The 22931-nt window shown below is 44.2% G+C and overlaps 1 protein-coding gene across 13 annotated transcripts in view; it reads left to right on the top strand.

Moving 5' to 3' along the window:
• LOC105486999 (neuron navigator 2) overlaps positions 1 to 22931 on the top strand; it is a 767789-nt gene that overhangs the window by 580775 nt on the left and 164083 nt on the right. For all 13 annotated transcript variants that reach the window (XR_011610773.1, XM_011750255.2, XM_071074969.1 and 10 more), the window contains 3 exons: positions 2336 to 2448; positions 8442 to 8550; positions 10716 to 11105. Coding sequence is in view for 12 of the 13 variants with exons in the window: in XM_011750255.2 (XP_011748557.1) it covers positions 2336 to 2448; positions 8442 to 8550; positions 10716 to 11105 (612 nt within the window). In the remaining variant the exon portion in view is untranslated. The remainder of the gene's footprint in view (positions 1 to 2335; positions 2449 to 8441; positions 8551 to 10715; positions 11106 to 22931) is intronic.

Raw genomic sequence — 22931 nt, 5'->3', positions numbered from 1 at the left:
GGTCCACTATATATAACTTATAATTGCTCCCCCCAGCAAAACCTCTCCATGTTAAAGTTGTTACCAAGGAGTAAAGGGAAGATGGGTCATTTTTTTAAAAATCACTCAGAATGAATTATATTTATCAATTCAGAAGTACAGTAGACCCCTCTATCACTTTATAGTTTACTAAGAGTTGTGTGTCACATACCTTTGATTTTTATAGAACCAGAGGAGGTTGCTATTATTATCCCCATTGTACAGATGAGGATGCTGAGATTCAAAGAGGTGAAGTGACTTAACTCAAATTTGCATGCTAACAAGTTACAGATCTTAGACCTGGAGCTAGTCAAATATTTAGACTTCCAAGTCTAATGTTCCTTCTAGTACCTAGCATCTTCTGAGACTTAAACATTTCTTATTTATCCAGTCAACACGCCCTTCTTGTGTTGCCTGTGCAGCATATGAACTTGAACTAACCTTTGCCTCTGGAGAGCTCTCAATCTAATTGAGGAAAGATTTACTTATTAGATCACATTTTAGCCAACAGGAGAATAAGGAGAGTGCTATAGGATCACATTTTAGCCAACAAGAGAATAAGGAGAGTGCTATAGGAACTCCTGGCAAGGAGTCAAGGAAGGCTGTCAGGCAAAGATGACATGGAAGCTGCATCTTAAAGACAGATTAGGAGTGAACTAAGGAAGGAGGAGAAGGGCCTTTAGGCAGAGAGGTTGCAGTTACTACAAAGATAAACCTGTTAAAGGCATGTGGACAGAAGCCACATGTGGGCGGCGCATAGTAGAGCTGTATGTAAAGGGTTAGAAAGGCAGGTGATGGGGCTGGAAATAAAGGAAGAAGGTGGCCATCGTCTACCACAATAAGGAGTTTAGACCTTGTTCTGTGGGTAATGGAAACCACTGAAGACGGTGATGTCATCACGTAAGTTTTACAGAAGTCAGTGAAGAATCGTGTGGGGAGTAGACCAAACTTAGGAAGAGTGTAGAATGGAGATCACAGATTCAGCTGCCTAATTGGCCTCTAAATGGTCATCTAGATGGGTGGCTCAGGGTGAGCAAGGCTGTGGCAGAGGGAGCCACACCTCTTTAGAGGGTGCAGCCACCACTTGGCACCAGCAGGTGGCGATCTACAATAACAAAGGCTCTGTCTTTCCCAGGCTTTATTGTTTTTACTGGACAAAGGCAGAAATCTAGATATTTATTGTGAAATATCCCAATTTTTAAATGTTGAACTAATTTTAAAACTTTAAAATATTATGCAGACCAGTAGGAATAAATTGGGCTGGTTTCCATACTGGGCTGCCATTTGCAACCTCTAGGTGTGAGGTACCTGTTTCAAAGCACTCTTAAGGCCTCAGTAGAAATGAAGAGGGCTTGGACCCTGGCTGGAGGTGAAAGGAGCACAGGCATTATGAAATCCTTTAAAGGGAAATATAACAGAATTGAGAACAATGGCCTCAGTAGGAAGAAGAAAGGAGGGAAGAACGGTTGGATGACTTGAGGTTTATCAGTACATCCCCCATCGTCCATTCTCACTCTTGGCAAACGTTTTCCTCACAGATAGTAAAATCGGTTGAATTAGTTCAGGATGCCAGTGCATTAATAATGTTACATGCAGGGTCATGCATCTGAATGTAATTATGCATTTACATGCCATGCCTGAATGAGCAGAGGTAGCTGTGACAAGAAAACATTGCATGAAGCCGTTGCTTCAATTTGCTTGACAAATAAGGGCATGGAGAGGGTTTGGGGAAGTACAGATTTCAGTCGAGTGTTGAAATAATGATCAAGGAGACCTTTCATGTCAGAAGAACTGAGCTCTGAATCAGAGACCTGGAGGGCAAACACACCTGCTTGGCACCCACTTCCAACTGGTTTTATGGTCACCTTTATAGAGAAAACCATGTCAGGATGATTTTGGGGTGGGGGTGCTGTTAATAGAGTCATCTTTATGTTTGACTTGTTGGCGTTGCTGGTTACTTAGAAGTTGTTCTTTGGCATAGGTTAAATTATCCAAACCACCTAGTACCCTCCAGCGTGTGTCTGGCTAGACCTAGCATCCTGAGGGAGGTTCAGAGAAGCATTCCCCAGTGAGGGATTACAGACTCTCCATCCGGGCAATGAGAAGTTTATCTTTTACAGTTCGGTGGCTCTCTCTGTTCTTAGGACATTGCTCCACATACGGCTAATGAATTATTTAGCGTCAGTCCGCTCGTCGGCTCTGTTCTGAAGCTTCTTGCTATAGGAGGTAATGGTGAGGGCTGTGGTTAGACCACAGTGGTCCAGACGTGGTAGTTGCCTCTCATGACAAGTATGTCTGCTTTGGTTTGTGTGTGAAGGTCTCAGACGGACACTGAAGGGAATGTTACCGCCGAGTCAGGCTCAACGGGTGTGAGCATGGAGCCCAGCCACTTCACCAAGACTGGACAGCCTGCCCTGGAAGAACTCACTGGTGAGTATGGAGCCCCAGAAATCTGTGTCTGTTGGTGATGAGGCCTTCCATGCAATACCTGCTGGAACAGCATGAACCCAGCTTGATTACAAGTTGCGTTATGGTTGCATTGACTTTGAGCTAAACAAACTTTCTTTCTTTTTTGTTTCCTATTATTTTTCTTCTTCTTTTTCTTCCCTTTACTCTCCCTCTTACAGTTTCTTCCCTCCTCCCCAGAATTGTAAACAAATCTCTTACTGGTGTGCAAATCCTGTTTTTAAGATATATTCAATTTTATTCATTTAGGGGCTCTGGACTCCACTGATACTTAACTTTGAATCTTCTTGTTTGCTCTTCAGATAAAGTTGCTTTTCAACAAGATGTAGAATAGTGGATTTCGTTCCTGTATAGAAGCACTGATTTAAAATGTGTTCTTAGAGTCCTACATGAATTGGGGGGAAAAATTGTAACATGCTTCTTTTTACCAGAAACAAAAAAAGAAATGTAAATTTTATTTAATTGTAACATAGACAATGATGATTACAGGAACATTATACTGTATGACAGCATAAAATCCACAGTCGTCGTATAGTTAATTCTATGAGCATTTATTTATGGACACTATACTGTCACATTCTTAATTAAAGAAGAAAAGTCACACCTTAATTAGTATTCTTACTACAGTGGATTCCAAGCTGCCATCTTCTCTGTCTCTTTTCCCCATTCCCCAACTCTGTGTCCCATGCTCCAGCAACTTCTAGTCAGGGAAGTGAGTGGTAAGCCATTGATTTATTAGTGGCTGTGTCACTCTTCTCATATCTTACCACTTCCGCAGTCGAGTTAAAAACTGAATCCATGCTTAAAATCTATTTATTAAACTGAATATCCCTGACTACAGCATTTTAATAGCCACATTACAGCTGTGGAATTGCTCTGTAGCCCAATGATTGAACCTTACCCATCTCGCAATTAGCCCCAACAATTAATTTCAGAGGATCTGGGTGATCTATTTCCTTCTGATTCCACTGGCTGGGCACAGAGACGGTGCAGAGATTCTTCAAGCCATTTGTAAGCAATCCATCTTAGAATGATTCGGGCCCCATATTTGGGATTGATTTTGTTTCCTTCTCTTCGAGGTTTGTAGCTTTCTTGCATGTGAGTACATGGATAGCATAGGAAAAGGACCAGCAATGAGAAGGGTGTGGAGTTCAGATGACTGCTCAAGTCTCCATGTACATTCCAGATTGTGTTCTGATGTGCAGACATCAAAAGAACGAGGCCAACGCTTCAGATCCCAGCATGGTTCAGATATGTGGCCCGTGGAGTGGTGTGGATTCCTGTCAGACATTGAGTCTCAGCAAAATCCACATTGGAAAAGCAAAAGCAGGAGCCAGAGAATATTCCAAATATTGCTTAGATTTCAGAGTGACAGATTGCAGTATGTGATCTTCCCCTAATTTTTCTTTTTATCTCCATGTCTCCACTGTACCGAGCCTTAAGAACTCAGAAACCCTGAGATGCTGTCAGTTGGCTTTGGGGAAGAGACTTGTGCAGCCAGTAGTGCTTGACTATTCACTCTTTGGTGTCAAATCAAATGGGGTTGGTCGCTAATGAAAATTCCTTATCAGGGTGACATGTCTTTATATTCAAGCAGTAGAAATCATACTTGTGACTATGTTGAATTTTTTTATGGAGAGACTGAATAATAAATAGCATGACGTTGAATTTAACTTACCCACAGCCAATCCTTTGAAATGACAGTGAATGGTAGGACTATTTAGAAATGGACATTTATAACTATTTGATCAATCGCTTGGTTCTTCCCCTTACTTATGCAAATGGGTGGGTTTTCCTATGGTATGTGATCATGTGCAGAGCATTATAGTTGAAAAATGCATCTTGGATGATAGAATTGAAGGAATCACACACACCTGCTTATTATCCTGCTCATGAATTCCTTCTAAACCTTGCTGGTGACTATCTTTCAGCCTCTGCTTGAATACTTCTTGGACAAAATGTTGTTCCTTCATAAGGCAGCCCTTTATTTTTTTGCTGTTGTTGACGGCTTCATCAGTTAATGGAGTTCTTTATTCTTACATTTCCAATCACTGGATATAATTCAGCCTTCTGAAGCCCTAGACAGTTTTCATTCTTTTTCATGTTGTAACATATCCCTTAAGGTTTCTTTATTTCCAAGTAAAAATCCTGGATTTTTTCCATGGTCCTTTTATAACACCTTGATATCCTCCAAACTCAGTCATATTTGGTCGCAATGTGGTGCTCTCCCAATCATGACTAGTGGCTTGAGCATTGTTGGCAAAGTCCAGATCGCTACAGGTAGACACTAAATTTTTAAGACCTCTCCGAATCTATGAGCTGAAAGCTCCCAGCTGTTACCACTGGAACTCAATTGTGTTTTTATTGTGTTCAGGCTGTGAGTTAGTGGGTAAATCCTACATTCAGGTCATTGTCAGAGGAGGCATAATTGGCAGTTCCGAATGTGATCACCTAAGCATGTCAGGTGGGTTACTGTTTTGTGTTCTTACATTACCCTTGGGGTCTGATGTAGCACCCTGGAGGAGGGCAAATATTTCCCAGCAGGACCCACAAGAGGGAAACAGGACACTCACATTTCCTGAACCCTCATTTTGTGCTATGTGCCATCTCATCTGACTCTCACACTAACCCTTCTAGCAAAGGGTTTTTATGTCCATTTTACAAATGAGATCTAGGGTCAAGTGGTTAATACACAGCACTGCCACAATTCAAATATTTATCTGTGGAAATGTGAAGTCCATGCTTTTCCTTCAACTGCACACTGACAAAATATGTGTTGCATAATAAACATTTCTTAGACCTCTATAAATTGTGTGGGGGTTACCAAAAGGAGAGATGAGACACCATCCCCAACTCAAAGATCTTTGACTTTCTGTCTGGGTGCAGTGGCTATACCTGTAATCCCAGCACTTTGGGAGGCCAAGGCGAGAGGATTGCTTGAGACCAGGAGTTTGCGACTAGCCCAGGCAACATAGAAGACTCCATCTCTGCAAAGAAAACAAATTAGCCAGGCATTGCGGTGCATCCCTGTAGCCCTAGCTACATGGGAGGGTGAGGTGGGAGGATTGCTTGAGCCCAGGAGTTTGAGGCTGCATTGAGCTATGATCATGGCACTGCACTCCAGCCTGAGGAACAGAGCAAGACTCTGTCTCTAAAAAATAAAACAAAATAGTTGAATTTCTAATGGAGGGTTAAAACCATTAATAGAGTGATGGATAAATAAATATGGTTACTATATTTTGTGTGTGTGGTTAAGGTAATTAGTTGAGGTAATTTGTAAACCTATGCCTAGATGTAGCCTCATAATCCATGTTTTCTAAAGGGCCTAGAGCTAACCTAAGAATATTTTTTAGCAGGCTTATATACATAAAATGTGGCCAAATTGGCAGTAAAAGATTTCACTGATAGCCCAGAAGGCAGATGCAGTTACATTCCTCCAAAGTCATTAGGGGAAGGTATAATAGACATTCATCTTTGCTTTTGTTTAAAAACACATACATATATATGTATTTTAAAGCACTGGGAGGGAAATGCAAGTTTGGCCACTTTTCAGATAAGAGAAAAATGCCTTCCAAATTTCCTTGGGTTAAAAGGTGGAAGGAGAAATTGGAAAGCACTTGCATTTTCAAGTAAATTTCCTCCATGAAATCATGGGTATATCATTTACTCCATCCCAGCCTCCAGGCACCACCATGCCAAGAACAACCTAAGGAAGTTGTCATCTATCTCAGAAGAAAAGTTAATTCTATTACATTTCTTAGCTGCCCAGTCCCCTGTTAATGACAATTGTTGGAAGTTCAACCTGTTGTCTGATGTCAATTCTACTTGCTGCTGCTTCGTGTCTAATGTAAATTCCACTTGTGCTATGTTCTAGATGGAGATTTCTTTGAAAATATTGCTCAACACTTGAAAATAGTCCTAGGCTTTTAAAGACCCATGTTTGTGCTTCTTCAGTCTTCTCAGCTGTCCCTAAAATTACTCTGAGGGAGAAAATGTATAATTCTATTAATCATTATTATAGTTATTGCCCCTCTCCTCCTCCCATTGTAAGGCTAAAATGAATGGAACTAGGCCATGTGCGGTGGCTCACTATAATCCCATACACCTATATGTATGGGATCAGGCCATGTGCGGTGGGATCACCTATAATCCCAGGACTTTGGGAGGCCAAGGCAGGAGGATCACCTGAGGTCAGGAGTTCGAGACCAGCCTGGCCAACATGGTGAAACCCCGTCTCTACTTAAAAAAAAAAAAAAAAAAAAAAAATTAGCCAGGTGTGGTGGCAGGCGCCTGTAATCCCAGCTACTCAGAAGGCTGAGGCAGAAGAATCACTTGAACCCAGGAGGTGGATGTTGCAGTAAGCTGAGATCGTGCCACTGCACTCTAGCCTGGGCAACAGAGCGAGACACTGTCTCAAAAAAATAGAAAGAAATGGAATTGCCAGAGAACCCAAAACAAGACTGCGCTGTGTCCTAGCTTGTGTGTGGCATGTTTCTCATGGTACACTAGTGCCAGCTCGCTCAAATGCTGCTCAGCCAAGTGTCTTCTGGAAAGTTTTGCCCAGGGAATGGAAGGCTGTGGTCCTAACAAAGAGGAACCCAGCTGTCTGTTTCTTTTCTTTTCTTTCCATTTTTCTTTTCTTTTCTTTCTTTTCTTTTCCTTCCCTTTCCCTTTTCCTTTCTCCTTTTCTTTCTCCTTTCCCTTCCCTTTCTTTCCTTTCTTCTTTTCTTTCTTTCCTTTCTTTTCTTTCTGACTGACTGGCTTTCTGTCTGTCTTTTCTTGCTTGCTTGCTTGCTTGCTTGCTTTCTTGCCTTCTTGCCTTCTTGGCTTCTTGTCTTTCTTTCTCTTCTTTCTTTCCTCCTTTCCTTCTTTCCTTTCTTCCCTCCCCTTCCTTTCTCCCTTTCTCCCTTTCTCCCTTTCTCTCTTTCTCCCTTTCTCCCTTCCCCCCTTCCTCCCTTCCTCCCTTCACTCTCTGTTACCCTGGCTGGATTGCAATGGCACAATCTTGGCTGACTGCAACCTCTGCCTCCTAAACTAAAGACATCGTCCAACCTTAGACTCCAGAGTAGCTGGCACTACAGGTGTATGTCATCAGACAGGGTTTTGCCATGTTGCGCAGGCTGGTCTTGAACTCCTGGGCCCAAGCGATCCACCTGCTTTGGCTTCCCAAATGCTCGGATTATAGGCGTGAGCCACTGCGCCCGGCCCCCAGCTGTTTCTTGAAGGCTCCCTGCTCTAGAGCACCAGCTGGCTTGTGTTGAGTGCTTATGGTGAGCACTGTGCTAAGGGAAATCCCGGCTTGATCCCAGTTTGTCCCCACAAATGTCCTTTGAGGTCAGTACTACCACTGTGTTCCTTTTAGAAAAGTGAAATCTGAAGGACAGAGAGGACCAGCACCTTCCCCACAGTCACACGGCCAGTAAGTAGAGGAGCTTGAATTTGAGGTGACATAATACATCTAACAATGAAGAAAGCAATCTTTCTCTGTATAAATATTTGTGATTAACAGGTGCAGATCTTCTAGCTACTGCAAGCTATCCTTGCAAAGTAGGGCCTAAGATAGCTGCATATATCACCAATAGGTGAACAAACAAAATGCTCTACTCATTTTTGCATGGGCACAAAATGACTACCTGGTCGGACCTAACCTGAGCGTGTCTCTGCTGGAGACACTGTGGAAATGTGTTTACATCTCAGACTAGGCACTTGGCTTCTCCCACACGCTAGACTTCACCTATTTAAGGAGGCACCTGAAGGAAGAATCTCCTTGGACTTCACACTTCCTTTGGGTTTCCATTCACACTTCCATTCAATCATTCATTCATTCTCAAATCCTTATTAAGCGCCCACAGCGAGGCACATACTGAGTATAGTTATGGTCACAGACATGGATGCTGCCCTTATGAAGCTCAGGGTTGGTCGGAGAATTAAACTAATCTTAACCCTCGTCTTTCCAGGGGAAGATCCTGAGGCTCGGCGGTTGCGGACAGTGAAGAACATCGCTGATCTGCGGCAGAATTTGGAGGAAACCATGTCCAGTTTAAGGGGAACTCAGGTTACACACAGGTATCTGCAGTGTGAATTACTTTACTGAACTAGCTGGTATGTTAATTTTCTACTGTGTTTGTTCATACCATTAGCAAAGCGATTTGGTTATAATGGATCAATAACCTCGCTTTCCAAATGTGCCGGAATTCACAAAGAATGCCATACAACATGCAGAAGAGAATTATAGGAAACAAAAATTAGTATAGACAGATTTTTCCCAAAAGCAGAAGGTTGCTAAATCCATTCAACAAATGATACTGTAGACCAGCTCTATTTAAATTTCACTTTACTTGCATTTTCTAAAACTATCTGGTGCTGTTGAAATGAGCAGGTGAACTGTATTTGACCTGTGTGATAAACTGAATAACTTGAATTCCTACCCACTCTTCTGATATGCAGCACTCTGTAATATTGTTAGTCATGCACGTGCATAAAACATGTAAGGAAATATTTATAAAAACTTATGATCGTGTTTAAACTCTGATTTAGTTGGATGAAATCTAGGATTATATTGGAAACATTTATCAGGTACTTTCATTGTTGAACAAGAAGTTGAAGAGGATGCAACCCTGGGATGTCTTTTGTGATTTGGGCAGGAGGAGGTTTTATAGTATGTGGAAGTCAAGGAAAGTTCTCGTCGTCCCCACTGAGCTTCCACAGAGTCTCCTTTGCTTCTCCAATTTCAGTTTCTTTGATAAGTGGCTATGGCAAGGAAACCACGGGGCTTCCACTGTCAGCAGTTTTGGCAGATTGGGGTTAACCACTGTGGGTTCCATCTTCAATAGGACTGAGGCCCAAAACAAGGGGTCCAATCTGAGAAAAATAAGGCCACTTCCAAGATCAGAGGAAAACAAAAACAGCTTAAGGGAGCAAATTGGCTCTTCCAGAGGAAAGTAAACTCGGGGGTTTGGGGGTGGTACCATCTTAAACCTTTAGGTATCTGAATGAAGGGAGTCAGATATTGGATCTCGTGACTCTACCATTAGTGTGAAACATCCGTCTTTCCACCGTCGTCACTGACACTGACTTAATGTTGGCATAGCAGTTTCACGGTGGGATGGTAATTATGACAGGAGGGAAGACTTCAGTGGTTTCTTCTGCAGGGAAGAATCTCACTCTCTTTGCTCAGTGAGGAAATTGCAGTTTTCCTGTGAAAGTATAGATGATAGTTTTGACTAGGCTGCAAGAAACTGCGGTGCTGTGAAGACAGTGGAAGACGGACTCTGCCAAGAGATTGAGCTCATCCTTGGGCAGATTCTGGTCCGTGTAACTTGATTGAAGAGGGAACTCAAGCCCAGGCATTTACCAATCTTTCCAGACTTTTTGGATGAAATCTGTGATTTAAAGCAAAAGTCTGGGGGAAGTGAACCTCAGAGGGTTACAAAATTAGAACTGTGTCCACTGCTCAGTTGGGAGGGAGCTGAGGATGTAAAATATGGTATCAGGAACTCCTGGTGGGTGGAGAATCCCACCCTTAGGAAAAGAGGGCTGTGATACGACATCCTAGAATGAATGGGCAAGCAGGAACCTTCATGCCCCGTCCTAATCAGCTCAGCATTTTCTAGTATTTTCTTTCCCAGAATGGAAAGAAAATTCTTTTTTTGGGTGGGGGAGGGGGATGGAGTCTCACTGTCTGTCACCAGGCTGGAATGCTGTGACGCAATCTCGGCTCACTGCAACCTCCGCCTCCTGGGTTCAAGTGATTCTCCTGCCTCAACCTCCCGAGTAGCTGGGACTACAGGCGTGTGCCACCATGCCCAGCTAATTTTTGCATTTTTCGTAGAGATGGAGTTTCACCATGTTGGCCAGGATGGTCTTGATCTCTTGACTTCATGATCCACCCACCTCGGCCTCCCAAAGTGCTGGGATGACAGGTGTGAGCCACTGCATCCGGCCTGGAAAGAAAATTCTAGCAGTTAAGGTCATTTAATTAAAGGAATTTGTTTCTTGTACCATGTTTTAGCAGGGAAAGTCTCCAGTAGGCTTTTCAGAATGTTATGTAGATGTGCGGCTTTCCTTTTTCATTTTGAGCAGGGGAAGCACACCAGGTGGTACATGGGGCCAGCTGTTTTATCCTATTTTATATATGAGGATTATTTCATAATTCTAAATAATTAAAGAACATATAAACTGTGAAGGATACTAGGTACCTTTGAGTCTAATCAGGTTGGTTTTGTTTCTAGCACATTGGAAACCACGTTTGACACCAATGTCACCACGGAGATGAGTGGCCGCAGCATACTCAGCTTGACAGGGAGGCCCACACCTCTGTCCTGGAGACTGGGCCAGTCCAGCCCTCGGCTCCAAGCAGGAGATGCCCCCTCAATGGGCAACGGGTACCCGCCTCGAGCCAACGCCAGCCGGTTCATCAACACTGAGTCAGGTCGCTACGTGTACTCCGCCCCTCTGAGAAGGCAGCTGGCCTCCCGGGGCAGCAGCATCTGCCACGTGGACGTCTCAGACAAGGCTGGAGATGAGATGGACCTGGAAGGCATCAGCATGGACGCCCCCGGCTACATGAGCGATGGGGACGTTCTGAGCAAGAACATCCGGACCGATGACATTACAAGCGGGTAAGTACCCAGGGCCGCCCTTTTTCCCAGAGAGAAAGCAAGCTTGGCACCTGGCTTCCCTTTTGTAGGGCTCTGTTTGGGTCTTCCGGAGGAGGTCAAACTTTCTGCTATCCATATCAAAGGCTGTGTGGCATGGAGGGAGACGCTGCTGGGCTGTGAGTCTGAAGGCCTGGGTAGTCCAGGCTTGGCCAGTAACTCACAAACAGCAGAGTGACACCCGAAAACAAACCATGTCGCGTTAGTCCCTTAAACCAAACCTTGCACTAAGGATGGAATCCTTGCAGGTTACATGACCTCCCTAGGCCTATGAGATTTGGCCTGTACCTACCTTTTAGATCTCATCTTCCTCTCTCCTACCTGTTTCCCTGCTGCAGCTGTCCCTCTCAGTCCTCAATCTTGTCAAACTCTTTTCCACCTCACAGCCTTGCACGCTGTTTCTCAGCCTGGATTCTGCTTCCTAGATCTTTGTGTGGTAGGTCCTTCTTGCTGCTCAGCTGACACCTCCTTGGAGGGGCCCTCCTTGACCGTGCAATTTGAAGTAGGTGTGTGTATGCCCTAGGCATCTCCACCACTCTGTGGCAGGCTCCTTTGGAAGCTTATCACTATTTGAAATTAGCCTGATTATGTGTATATCCTTTATTGCCTCCCAGCCCTCTCCTACTTGCAGCAATAAGCACCACAAAGCAAGGACTTGTCTTGTTCGTTCACCGCAGAATCCCCAGTGTGTTGTGTATAATAGGAGCTCATAAATATTGCTAAGTCAATGAACATGTGAATCAGTGAATGAACAAACCCAGCCTCCCTGTTTCTCTGTGTGCTCACATATGAAGTAAAGCGGGTGATGAGATGATGTCTAAGGAAACTTTCAGGTGGAGCCTGCCATGACTGTATAGCACGAGGCCTGGCCGGCAACTTGTTCATGCTCCCCTCTCAGATCACCCTGCAGACTTAAGGTGCAGTGAGTTATTTCAGTCGCCTGAGACTTCTTCCTTCATCTGTTAACGTGACTTGCCCAGAAGTTCTCCAAGATCTTTTCCACCTCGAATGTTCTAGCTGTTAAAGTTACAGATAAGAAAAAGCAGAAATACTAATTGTGCCACTCATTTCCATGAAAGTAATGATCAAGAACCCGATGGGTGAGTCAGTATTTTTATAATTTAAATAATAGCTAACTCTCCTATATGCCAAATACAGTGCTAGATGCTTTACTTTTATACTCTCTTGTTCTATCTCCACAGCAATCCTTTGAGGTAGATGATATCACAATCCCCATTTTAGAGATGAGGAAAGTGAAGTCCAGGAAGGTTAAATAACTTGCCCAAGGGCTTGCAGCTATTAGAGACAGAGCATAATAGTGTATCATCTTGCCAACATTTTATTGCTGTATTGAAATATTACAACTACTAGAGTTTATTTCAAAATTAATTTTCCTCCGTTCTACCTCTGTGACTAGAAATGTTCTTTTATTTCATTAAAAGCTGAGGCATAGAGGTGCTTTGGTTTTTAACCTGTCACTTTTAGAACTATCTTGGGTAGGGAAATCTTTGAAAATAGGATCCACCAAACCTTTTGCAGAGGAAAAGGAAAATTTCACCTTCACCCTCTGAAGGTTCACTGGAAAATCAACTCACAAGAGGCAGATTCGTTAGAGAAAGGACATACAAATTTACTTAATATATATACACAGAAGCCTTCAGAGTAAATACCCAAAGATATAGGGAAAATTGTCCAATTTTATGCTTAGGTTCTACAAAGTATGGACAGCTGTGTAGAAATATGATTGGGCAAAAAGGGTATGATCTAATGCTAGTAGATAAAGTGGGGAATCCCGGGAAGGTCTGTCTGTCTAGATTCTTCTTGGCCCTTCTGAGCAGCATTCCTGCCTTCTGGGTATGGGGCAGAGCCCTCTCTGTAATGGAGGTTTCTACAATCAAACAAGGTGGCTCAGATAAATTTCCTTATGCCCAGGATTCACACAGAAAGAAAGAGGGGAAATTAGAGTAATGGTTTGGAGGTTTTATGGCTGGCTTTGGGGCAAAAGGGTTCTGATTTCTATGGCCCACCTGGGGGCAGAGGGATTCTAGTTTCTATGGCTGGCCTCAGGGGAAATAGGATTGAGAGACCAGAGGGCAGGAAAAGGTCAGAGAAAAACTTTCGCTTCTGAAGCCTTTATTTTGTAGTGTTTTCTGAGCCCCAACACCTTACAGTACAACAAATTTTTGCTACCTGGAATAGCTGGCGCAATTAACGGACTGAGAAATTAAATGACCTGGTCAACTTAGAGCATCATTTTTTTTTCTAGTTTTCTACAAACATGAAAAACAATAGCATACACCTATTAACTACAACTGAATTGCGCATAATGTAATCTTTGTATTATTGTTTAGAAGACTTTTGGTATCTAGCATGGACTCAGATTTATTATTATCAATTCCCATTTTCATATACTACCAAAAAAAATCTGGCTGGTTTTGCAGTTTTTGTATCCTGTAATAAAGAGTTGAGTTTATTGTCAAACCAGTCTTAATTATAAAAAGATGGCCAGTGAATTTGTTTTGCTGTAGTGTTGATTATGTCCACAAGGTGGAGACATTGAAACACTCTAACCTGAAGCTTAGCGCTAGCGGAGTGAGAAACTCCTGGTTTCTTTAACCATCCAAACCAGAGCCTTTACCTTTGCGTAAAATCACCAATGTTTACATTTCAGTTCCAGCTTTTCCAAGCTTACGTTTTAGCATGTGTGATAGCACTTAGAGCAAGTGTAGATAAAAAGTTCAGAAATGTAAGCAAAGCACCTGATTACTGAAACTGGAGAACTTTGGTCTGGTTTCTCTTCCTGTTCCTTTTAATGTAGAAATAATGTACCCTCAGCATGAGGAGAGGTAGCCCAGATGGTACCTAATGCTCCTTCTAGTTGTAGCATTCTAAAACACTTGTTAAGCATGTCTCCACTCTGTGGAAATGCATGTGAATTTCTGCTGTGAGGCTAAGTTACCAGTTCGTGTTTACATGCAGAGTTTAGGGCAAGACAGTTAATGTCTTTTCTACTCATATCATTTTCTTTCTATAAACTGGCAAGATTATAAATATTGAAAGGCTGGTTATTCTGTGCTTCAGAATCTGCTGAATAAGGCACTGTTGAGGCAACTGAAGTAGTGAAAGGGAAATAGGCTGAGATATCTTATTGGACAGACCAGGGCTTAAACCCTGCCCAACCTCTTGCCAGCTCTATGACGTTAGGCATGTCATTTAACTTCCCTGAGCTTTGAAGCACTACAATTAATATGGTTTTTAAACCTTCAGCTGGATTTCTCTTTGCAGTTGTATCTGATAAAGACCAAAATCCCAGTCAGGGTCTAGATGCCTTATCGCCCTCAAACATCCAGGCGCTTGGAAACAATGAAATGATTAAAGCTTTTGTCCAGATGTTTATTTGGCTTAGTAGAAACATAGCCTTGATGTATGAGTAATATATCAATCCATACAGAGGCTCTTTGAGGAAAGTTCTTGTAAAAGTTTATGACAAGTTTATTTAGAAAATCTGATATGGAAGTAAATTCTGGTTTCTAAAAACCTAAGAACTCTGTTTTTAAAGTGATGCTGTACCTTGGCTTGGCATAACAGCTATTTTTTGATGCCCCTATTCATTTTTCTGTATTGGTGTGTGCATGTGCACGTGTGTATATCCTTCAGTTCTCCCTATGGTAGGGCTGAAATTACTTTATTACCATATTACCATGTAGTTTAGCTAAGAAATTAAGAGCAAATGCCTTTTACACTTTGTGTGTGTGTGTGTGTGTGTGTGTGTGTGTGTGTGTCTCAAATCCTTATATTGTGCCTGGTATATACCAGGCATGTCTAAGTACTTTACAGGTTGTTATTTGATCTCACTCGATCCTTTTATTGGATTGATAAATTGGGCATTGGCTATAGCGGGGAGGAAATTAAAATAACAGATGAGATTTCTCTTACTAGGTTTTGATCTGTGAAGTCAATCTTCTACTCATATTCTAAAATTCAAAGTGCCATATGGTACAGAATAAAATTAAAGGGGCAGACTCCATGTCCATATGTTTGAAATGATTTTTTTTTTCTTTTCAAAGGAGGCACTGAGTTGTACAATGTTCCAAAGTATAAATATATATCCCTTTATGGACAAAAATTGACCCTTTAAATATAACATCAGAAGTTTCTCCCTCTCAGAACCTTTGATGACTTCCCATTGCCTGTGGGAACAGATCTGAACGCCTTAACTAACTGTGGAGGCCCTTCATGGCCTTTGCCTCACCTGCCTTCGCTGACTTACCCCCGACCACATTTCCCTTCACACACTCCAGACTTCCCACTGCTCTAGGCCACCTGCCACCACCAAAGGCTGGTTCCTGCATTTGCAAAGCCCTGTCTCTGGTTCCTGCATTTGCAAAGCCCTCCCTCTTGGGACATGCTGCTTTCTTCCTGGAATTCCTTTCCCCTCATGCCCATCTGACTAATCCTGAAGAAAACATCTCCCCCGTGATGTCCTCTGGGACTCCCCCAGTCAGAGTTAGCTCTGACTCACATGTTTCTGATGGTCTTGGTTCACACCTACCCTTATGTATAAGCGTTTCACTTTGCATGGGAAATGTTTGAGAGGCACTGAATGGTATTGAGGAAAGAGTATGATCTTAAAAGGCAAGCAGAATTGAGATTTAATCCTGGCTCTGCCAAGTGAACTGGAACAAGTTCTTAACATTTGAATATTAGAGACGGAGCTTGAAAAGAATAGGCAAGAATCTGAGATGCATAAGAAATGGTGTGCGTGCGTGTGCGTGTGTGTGTGTGTGTGTGTGTGTGTGTGTGTGTGTGTGTGTGTGTCTTTCTCCACTAAACTTGGAATTCCTAGCAGTCAGACAGCACTCATTATTTTTCTAAACCCAGAGACTGGGACGTAGCAGGTATTTAATATTTTGAGAATGGTCTGTTCGTTCTTGATGCCTACCCTGACAGGACCTTATGCTTATATAACTCGCTACCACACGCTATGAAGCTCAATGGTTCTATTTACAGAACACTTGGAGAAAGCCAACTTAGCCTGTGGTGTCCATCTAGTGGCTGATAGAGGATGTGATGCTGCGGTTTCAATTCCTTTTCACTGTGAGTCATTGTGTTGGTTTAAAGCTCCTTCCTGGCTGGCGATATTTAGGGCTAAGGATGTTGGCTTTTGAGAATGAGGCTGATCAATAGCCTAGTGTGGAGAGAAACCAGGGTGTAAGCATTTCATCTTCCACAGTGGCTTTTTAGGGGCTGCTGTTTTCCCTCCTTGGTGGTAGGAATTACTCCATCGACAAATATGGGCACAGATGCCTGCTGGGAGACTCCATTCTTCAGAAATTGAGGAACTCATTCGTGCTGAATTAATTAAAGTCATCCCTCAGTGTCCATGAGGGATTGGTTTCAGGACCCCCAGAAAATACCAAAATCTGTGGATGCTCAAGTTTTTCATGTAAAATTGCATAGTATTGTATATTTTGTATATGTATATCCTCCTATGTATATCCTCCTATATACTTTAAATCATCTCTAGATTACCTGTAATATATAATACAATGTAAATGCTATATGGATAGTTGTTATGCTTTATTTTTGTTTGTATTATTTGTTCATAAGAGGGTGCTTCATGCTCTCATGCATCATTAGCATGTATAATGCCCTGTACCTTTCCTTTTTTTTTTTTTTTTGTTTTTGTTTTTGGAGACGGAGTCTCGCTCTGTCGCCCAGGCTGGAGTACAGTGGCATGATCTCAGCTGGCTGCAAGCTCTGCCTCCTGGGTTTACGCCATTCTCCTGCCTCAGCCTCCCGAGTAGCTGGGACTACAGGCGCCCGCCACCACGCCCAGCTAATTTTTTATATTTTTAGTAGAGACGGGGTTTCACCGTGTTAGCCAGGATGGTCTTGATCTCCTGACCTCATGATCCGCCCACCTCAGCCTCTGAAAGTCCTGGGATTACAGACGTGAGACACCGTGCCCAGCCTATCTTTTCCTTTATTGCCTGTCAGTCGTCTCTCTGATTCCATCCAAGCAGAGGTAGTGACTTTTCTGTACGCTTCGTTGATACTTGCTGTATCTGTATTAGCACTGGTAGCACTACATCAGAATTGATTTATTAGTGTTTGTATGTATGTGTGTGTGTATACGTGTGTATGTGTGTATATGTATGCGTGTGCATGTGTGTATATATATATATTTTTATATATATCTATATATATGAGATAGGAAAGACAAAACCTAAACCTGTTGTAAGTTCTAAAGGTTAAGGTCAAATCTGTCTTGAGTGCTCCTGTATCTTCATTGGCTGGCACAGTGCCTGCCTGTTCTATAGTAAGTAGTCAATAAATATTTGTTGGCTGGGCACAGTGGCTCACATCTGCAATCCCAGCACTTTGGGAGGCTGAGATGGGAGGATCATTTGAGCCTAGGAGTTCAAGACCAGCCTATGCAACATAGTGAGACCTGTTGCTACAAAAAATTTAAAAGCTGTTCGTGGTGGCATGTTCCTGTGGTCCCAGCTGAGGTGGAAGGGTCACTTGAGTCCAGGAGGTTGAGGGTGCAGCGAGGTGTCATTACACCATTGCACTCCAACCTGGGTGACAGAGAAAGACCTTGTCTCAAAAAAAAAATCAAGCGAATGCTACAACTAACTTTAAGAATGGCAAGGCCAACCATATTTCTCTAAATGAATTTGTGCCTATGATTGTAGCCCCACTGAGTTTGAGGACCTAGTCACATGTCTTTCTTCTTCTGGGCCCTGTCATTTTGGACTGCCTCTAACCCTGTGAGCTTGACATTATCAGTACAAGAGAAACAGAACTAGGAACACTTGCCATGTGGACTGATGGAAGATAGACATGCCCCTGTTCATCTCTTCCTTCCTTCACTGAACATTATGGGACAAATGTGTGAGGTGTTTCTCACCAAGTCAGCATAGAACATAGCAGGCAGCACCCTGAGTCAAAGGGGGTAGATTAATAGCGTGAAAGGCTCTTTCTTATCTGGTGAATCTCTCCAGACCAGACCTGGAGTGACCTTGATAGGCTGTTGTTTCTGGCGGACTGAGAGGAGAGAAAGCCAGAGTACTCCTTACAGCCTAACGCACCCTGGAGCCAAGATAAATGAATTTAGGAGAGGCTGTCCTGAAAGGCACTGATTCATGGCAGGTTCCAGCAGGGTGTGGCAGGCATCTTGAGATTTGGAAAGGATAGGTTCTTGTTTCTCTAGGCTGATCCCACTGAAATGATCTTGGCTTTTGGTGTTCTTGGAAGGCTTGGGAAGTTCAGGTTGCCAGCCAGCCAGTGGGCTGGTCTCAGTGGGATTAGGAAGATTGAGCTGTCAAGGAAAGGTAAAGACTCAGCTGTGTGGACAGACCCATCTATAGGGCTTGGTGCCAATGAATGGAAACTCTCTCTTCACAACACTCAGACACGAAATGTGTGGGTTGCTTTCCCCACACAACCAATTCTCCTACCCCAGCTGACCTATAATTCAGTTCAATTTGGACACCATCTACCTGGAGTTAGCCTAGGCCCCACAGGTTAAGGGCTCAGTTCCACAAGACTGCCACGCTCCCCCCACCGCCCTGCACACACAAACACACACTCTCTCTCTTTCTCTCTCTCTCTGTCTCCCTGTCTCTCTCCAGATGCCAATCACAAGTCCTAGGTCCCAAGGTTACCCATGCTTCTGTCCAACTTGGCTGAAAATCAGGAGTTCCCAGGACCTCCCTCACATTCAGTAATGTGCTAGAATGGCTCACAGAACCCAGGGGAACACTTTTATTTACTGTGGCTGGTGTGTTTTAAAGCATATGCTAAGGATACAAATGAACAGCCAGATGAAGAGGTGCATAGTGCAAGGTGTGGGGGTGGTGCGGAGCTTCCATGCCCTCTCCATGAGTGCCATCATCCCAGCACCCCTGTGTGTCCACCAACCTGGAAGCTCGCTGAGTCCCATAGTTGAATGTTTTTTGGAGACTCTATTATATAGCCATGACTAGTTAAATCATTGGCCATTAGCAATTAAGTCCATCTCCAGCCCTTCCTTACTGTCTTGGAGGTCAGAAGGCAGGAATGAAAGTTCCGATGCTCTAATCACATGGTTGGTTTGTCTCGCAACCAGCGCCTATCCTCCAAGAGTCACCACAGTAGCAGAAGCCCAGGTATGTTTGAAAGGGGTTTGCTATGAATAACAAAAGATGCTCCTCTTACCCCTATCAAGAAATTCCAAAGACTTAAGAGCTCTGTGCCAGACACGAGGAGCAGAGACCAAATATATATTTCTCATTATGTCACCGCAAGTCACTTGCCGCTAATGCACTGCCCTCCTCTTAAAACAGACAAACTTAAAAGATGCAACGAGGCTCCGAGGTGAAGGTACAGGCCCAGAGCAGCCCAATAGGTTGGTGATGGGGCTGGGCCGGATCCAGTCTAGGGGTCTTTCCGTGCCTCTCTGCTTCCCTCGGTGTCTATTTCTGACAGCTCTTAATAGTGTATGAATTCATAGAAATCATAAATACTTTTCCCTGTCTGATATTTTCCGTGGTGTTAAATATCCCAGGCAAATACAATGGTCCCTGTTTTCCTGAGCAGCTCTCTAGGTAGAGTAAGCAAGCACAGAGTCATGCAGAGGGCAAGATTAATTTCCCCAAGTGCTGCAGAACAAATGACAGCTTTCCCTGCGTGGTTGTGATGTCGTCTGACATGGCTGGTTTGGCAGATGAATGGCTCTGGCTACCAAGATCAGTCATCCCTGATGGCTGGGGCGGCATCAACTGAACACCTCTTCTCCCTCCACGGTGGACCCATTTGATGTACTGAGTACAGGAAATCTACTAGCCCTTATTGGCATCTGGGTAGGCAGTCTCATCAGAGGAGAAAGAATAACTGAGCTGCCAGCCTGCTGGAGGAGGAGAAATTCTCCAGCACTCCCATGCGCACTCTGTCCACTGCTGGTGACGACACACTTAGCAGGCTGAGACATGGATTAAAAAGAGATTTACTGGGGGACAGCCCCATGGAGAAATGAAGTGTGGTCCAGCTTTGACGTGGGCAGCCCACACTGCCACAGATGTCTAATGGCAAATGCTGGCTTAGTAATTTATGGGGAAGAGAGAGAAAAAATAAATAAATGGGTGTCTTGTCTTCTCAGGAAACTAGGGTTGGGCCTCGATTTCCTGGGAATTTCCTATCTAGCTTTGAGGCTTGAATCCCTTCCTGCCTCCCTCCCACCCCTGCATCCTGTGGGAAGGAAGAAGAAGAAGGGAACAAAAGTGGGTGCTTTGGGAGAAGGAAGTCTCAGGCCCTTCTTGAGAGGCCTCCAAAGGGGCTGCTCCCCACCTGCCACCCACCTTTACAGATGTCCTCCTCCTCCCGTAGCTTTCCAAAGCATAGGCTCTTCTGGCCTTGGACACTGGAAACCTTTCCTTTGGCCTACCTTCTGGGAAGGCTCCAGGCAAAAAGCAGTAAAATCCCCTGTAAAAAGTGTGTATTGAGTTTGTTATATGCTAGAGACTACGCTAAAAGCACTGAGGCCGAGGGAAATGAATAAGACCAGGTCGCCAAGATCCTAATGCTGTGAAGGGAAGATCATGCAACAGGGCACTGTGTAGGTCAGCATAAGAGTGGTGAGCGAAGGAGGCCAGTGAGGAAGCGATGGCTCGTGTTGAAACACCAACACCCGTACCATGAGGTGAGGGTCGGTGGGAAGTGTGGGCTGTGGAGTTTGACCTGCAGTCCAGGCTGGTTCTACCACTTGGTTAGCTGTGTGTCCTTGAGCAGCCTATTTAATTCCGCTGTGCGCATCTCATAGGTTTGATGTGAGGTTCCAGTGAGATCATGGTGTGCACCGTCAGCCCAGTGCCTGGCCTGCATGCTGTAAGCACTCAGCAGGGTTCGCTGCCATATTGTCCACCACTGTCACTACCAGCAGCAGTGGTAGCACCTTGAGGACACGTGAGCTGGGCCTCGCAGGATAAACAAGGGCCCAGGCAGACCAGTGGCATGAGGACATACAGGCATTGTCGTGTTATTATGAGGTTGGTGCCTGGGTGGGTTGCAGATTCAAGATGGAGGTCGGGGGGCAGTGGGCTCAGGTTAGAAGCTATTCCAGAGACCACGCAGCAGAGGCACAGGGCTGGGTAAGGCCAGGGCCAGGGAAACAGATGCACAATGAGCTTAAAGACACTTTTTACATTCAACTCAGCCTGACGCGGGGGCCAGTTAGACAGGGGACGCAAAGGAGACAGAGAAGATAAGGAGGGCTTCCAAGCTCCGGCCTGTGTTGTAACTGCTGGGAGATAGTTGGTGTCTATCCTCAGACCCTTTGTCATTTCCTAGCCTTCCCTCTTGCATGTTAGCACCATCCTGTGCCCCCAGATTATCTCAGGCCTTCCAGGCAACTCCCAGACCAGGGCTGGCTGAATGTTTAAGGAGAGTGCAGAATATGATTTCAGGAGCCTTAGGAAAACCCAGTCCCACAGCCTGCCAACTCTTGCCCCCAGAGGAGCTCAGGGCCCAGTGGGGAAGACCACCTTGCATGTCAATAGTTCATTCTAACCCAAGGCAGATGGTGGTGAATGTTACCATGAAGAGGCAAAATGTGGGGGTTCCAAAGTGGATCTGAAACTAGAGCAGGTCCTGTGGGGACCTTGTATGTTCTCACTTTCTCCTTCTGGGAAGCCCACTGTGCTCAGCTGCCAATGAGAATAATAATACCTGGAGTTGTGACAGTTGAACGAGGTGACACAGGCAAAGTGCTAGCCCAGTGCCTGCGGCATGGCAGACCCTTCCAAACTGTCCTCATAATGAGGATGTTTCCTAGATTCAATCTGATATAACCAAATTCAGTGTGTGGTGCAGGATAAAAGTCCTCAACATATTTCATACTCTTCCCCCCATGACTCCTCCCCAAACCACAGTGGGTAAGAAGCTAGTGAGACCTCTCCTTAGACATAAGACCATAACTGATGTTCATGTGGGCAGCATGAACATGATACCCTCCAGCCGACAGCTACCGGGCTGGGCGAAGAGAAGCCCGCTGTGACTAATCATGCTTAGCAAGGCGCTCCTTCTCCCCCCTCACCATCTGGACCGTCTGCTGTCTTGTTGGAACAGACCTTCTGCCCTTCTGGGGCTCTTCACTGGTAAGCAGCATCAACAAAACACAGTCAGCATTTGGGCGTTACTCAGACTGGCCCAGGTGTTTAACTAAGGGAAATTCCACCTTAAGTCCATTAATCATCACAACCGAGACTCTGCATGTTAGTTGAATCAAGTTGGCAAGTATTTAATAAGTGTCTAGTCAGTTCCAGGCCCCTGACTGTGCCCTGGGGCTTGATGGACAAGAGGAGGAGTCAGTGATTTGTTCTCAAAGCTGGACCATTTGATACTCTACTTTCTGTGCCAACTTTTGATCATTCAAGGTTCTTACCAGGGGGCCTATGAGCTCACTCTTAGTGAAGTGTGCTTACATGTGCAGGAAAAACATATTCCATCCTACTCTGGAGCTCCGGGTGGCTTATGGGAGCTGACATGTATGGCATCCCTTCTGTGTGCTAGGTATCTTATCTAACTACCACACTCTGGCTTTATATTGTTTTTATTAATAAAGAAAATGAAGACCCTAGAGGGTAATTGTTACTTAATTGTCTTAAGCCCATGGAAGAGTTGAAAAAGATGGCCCACCATTTTACTGACATTTTCCCTTTATATCCTGGAATCCCAGTGTGACTTTGGTGCTTTTGTTGCTTTGCTGTAGTTGCTGCTGTTCTGCATCCTCTAGGGCCACCCTTTTTT

The sequence above is a fragment of the Macaca nemestrina genome, chromosome 12 (genome assembly GCF_043159975.1).
Source record: "Macaca nemestrina isolate mMacNem1 chromosome 12, mMacNem.hap1, whole genome shotgun sequence".
Classification (NCBI taxonomy): domain Eukaryota; kingdom Metazoa; phylum Chordata; class Mammalia; order Primates; family Cercopithecidae; genus Macaca; species Macaca nemestrina.
This window is presented reverse-complemented; position numbering and strand designations above follow the sequence as displayed.